Below are 2,261 nucleotides of genomic sequence, written 5' to 3' on the forward strand. Positions count from 1 at the left end.
GAGTGCAGCACCTCTGGCTGCTCTGCATTGCCTCCTGTGCATTGCAGTGGTCTGGCTGGCTCTTCGAGGAATTAGGAGCGATCCGAGGAGGAGCGAAAAAAAAAGCCCCCCATCATCATCATCATCATCATAATAACCATAATAAAAGGAGAGCCGGCGCGTTAGAGAGCCTTTTTAATTTTTAATTTTTCCCCCTCCTTCTCCTCCTCCCTCCATTTAAATTTTTTTCTTTTTTCTAAATTTTTTCTTCTTTTTTTTTCTTTTTTTTGTTTTTATTTTTTTTTTGGGTGAGCGCACTCGAAAATTAACATTCGCGGTGTCCTGCGCGGTGGGAGCACACGCAGCGGATCATCATCAGTCATTCACCACCTTGACAACCTCGCCTGTGATTGACAGCCGGAGTGGCAAAAAGCCATGAGACTTGGTAGTTGGGTTTGAGGGGCACTTTAAAAAAAAAAAAAAAAAAGAGAGAAAAAAAAAACTGCTTTGGGAAAAGGATATTTGCTTTCGCCCCGCTGCTGTCTTGGAAACGAGAGGGGGAGAGTAAGAGAGAGAGACAGGGAGAGAGGGAAGAAAGAAAGAAAAAAGAAGGAAGGAAGGAGGGAGAGTTGTTTTTTTTTCTTCTAATTTTTTTCTCCTTTTTTAATGCTGAGTTACCGTATCGCTTCGCTGAGATCCAGCAAGCTGAAGATTTTACTCGATTGCTTCCATTGCTGGAGACGCTAAGGGATTTTTGCCTTTTTTTGGGGGTGAGGGGGGGGAACTTCGTGTTTCTTTCTTTTCACACTGGCCTTAAAGAGGATATATTAGAAGTTGAAGTAGGAAGGGAGCAAGCAGGCCGATGGCGCAAAGGGTACGTATGATTAAAAAAAAATGGATTTCAAATGTGAAATAATATTGAAACGTGGCTGACAGAGGCGCTGCGAAAAAAGTTTCTTTTCTTTTTTCTTTTTTTTTTTTCTTCTCCTTTTTGGAGTAGGGGCACAAAGCGGTGTCCTGCAGTGGGAGGATTTATCAGTTGTATTTGTAGGCTTAAAACCTGTGTATATTGCTATTTTCTTGGTTCTTTTACTCCCCATCCCGGAGCTCTCAGGGAAGAGGCAAGCTTTCTATACATTAATGACATGCAGGCATGTAAGTGAATATGTCCGAGCCTCTCTATTTGTTGGTTTTGTAGCTCTAGTCCTACCAATGTCTTTTTTAAAATCACCAGTGCTTGAAATATTTGAATGTGTGCATGTCTCTGAGCATTTTGCTGTGTTAGTGATGATATACCGCTTCACTTTAAGAAGATAAGTTCTGGCTGGGAGTAAGCACAACTTTTTTTTTCTTCTTTTACCTGCTTTTTTACTCACCCTTCTTCTTTTTTTTATTTTTTAATATATTCTGTCCCAAAAGGTGCAGTGCAGTGGGCAAACTCCCCCCACTCTTTTAGAAAGAAAGTGACTTTAATTTGAATTGGAGGTTACAAGCATTCACTGCCATGTGTATTGTTGTTTCTATTTTGGGTGCGATCCCCCTTTTTTTTTTCTTTTTTTTTTTTTTCTTCTAACTACCTCCTAAATTGGAGTTTTGAGAAAAAAAAAAAAATCAGCTGTAGTCGGGTGAACAGGGATTTGGGGAAGGAGAAAAGCCCTGGAAAGACGTTTTCTTGCCTAATTTGCCTGCCGCCGTCCGAGAGCTGGTTGGGAAAGAAAGTTCCTCTGCTGACAACTTGCCTTTTACTCTTTCTGTCCAAGCAAGTGTCAGGGATCTTTAAAAGTGTTTATTCACACCTTCGCTTTTAATAGATGAAAAGTGGCCGTTTCCCCCGCTGCCTGGGAACCGCGGTAGCTTTCGGTCCTTAATCTTTAACAAAGAAAACCCTTTAAAAAAAAAAAAAAAAGGCATTCCCAAAATCCCGAGAGCCCGGGCGAACGTTTCCAGCTTTTCGGCTTTAAAAGTCGTGTTCGCGTGGAATTGCTGGAAATCCGCAAATCGCTCCTTCTCGTTTTTGGTTTGGTTTGGTTTTGTTTACCGCTGCTGAAGTTTTTGCATCCTCGCTGGGTGAGGTACCTGACTTCTTATCAGCGGGAAAAAGTTTAGCGGAGGGAAATTTGGATTCCGAGAACCGCTTCCATTCACGGGGTGGGTGGGGGGGCGCGGGCTGGGGAACTTTGGGGATGGGGATTGGGGTGGGATTTTTTTCACTTTTATTTATTTTATTATTATTAATAATATTGTTGTTGTTGTTGTTGTTATTTCTCCTCCGCCCCAGACTC

General features: G+C 41.9%; 1 protein-coding gene across 1 annotated transcript in view; it reads left to right on the plus strand.

The window, feature by feature from the left end:
* Window positions 1-841: 841 nt before the first annotated feature.
* MEIS1 (Meis homeobox 1) overlaps window positions 842-2,261 on the plus strand; it is a 106,247-nt gene continuing 104,827 nt past the window's right edge. Inside the window, exon 1 of the mRNA XM_031060949.1 lies at window positions 842-857. Coding sequence (XP_030916809.1) covers window positions 842-857 — 16 coding nt within the window. The remainder of the gene's footprint in view (window positions 858-2,261) is intronic.

The sequence above is a fragment of the Geospiza fortis genome, unplaced genomic scaffold (assembly GCF_000277835.1).
Source record: "Geospiza fortis unplaced genomic scaffold, GeoFor_1.0 scaffold134, whole genome shotgun sequence".
In the NCBI taxonomy this organism is placed as follows: domain Eukaryota; kingdom Metazoa; phylum Chordata; class Aves; order Passeriformes; family Thraupidae; genus Geospiza; species Geospiza fortis.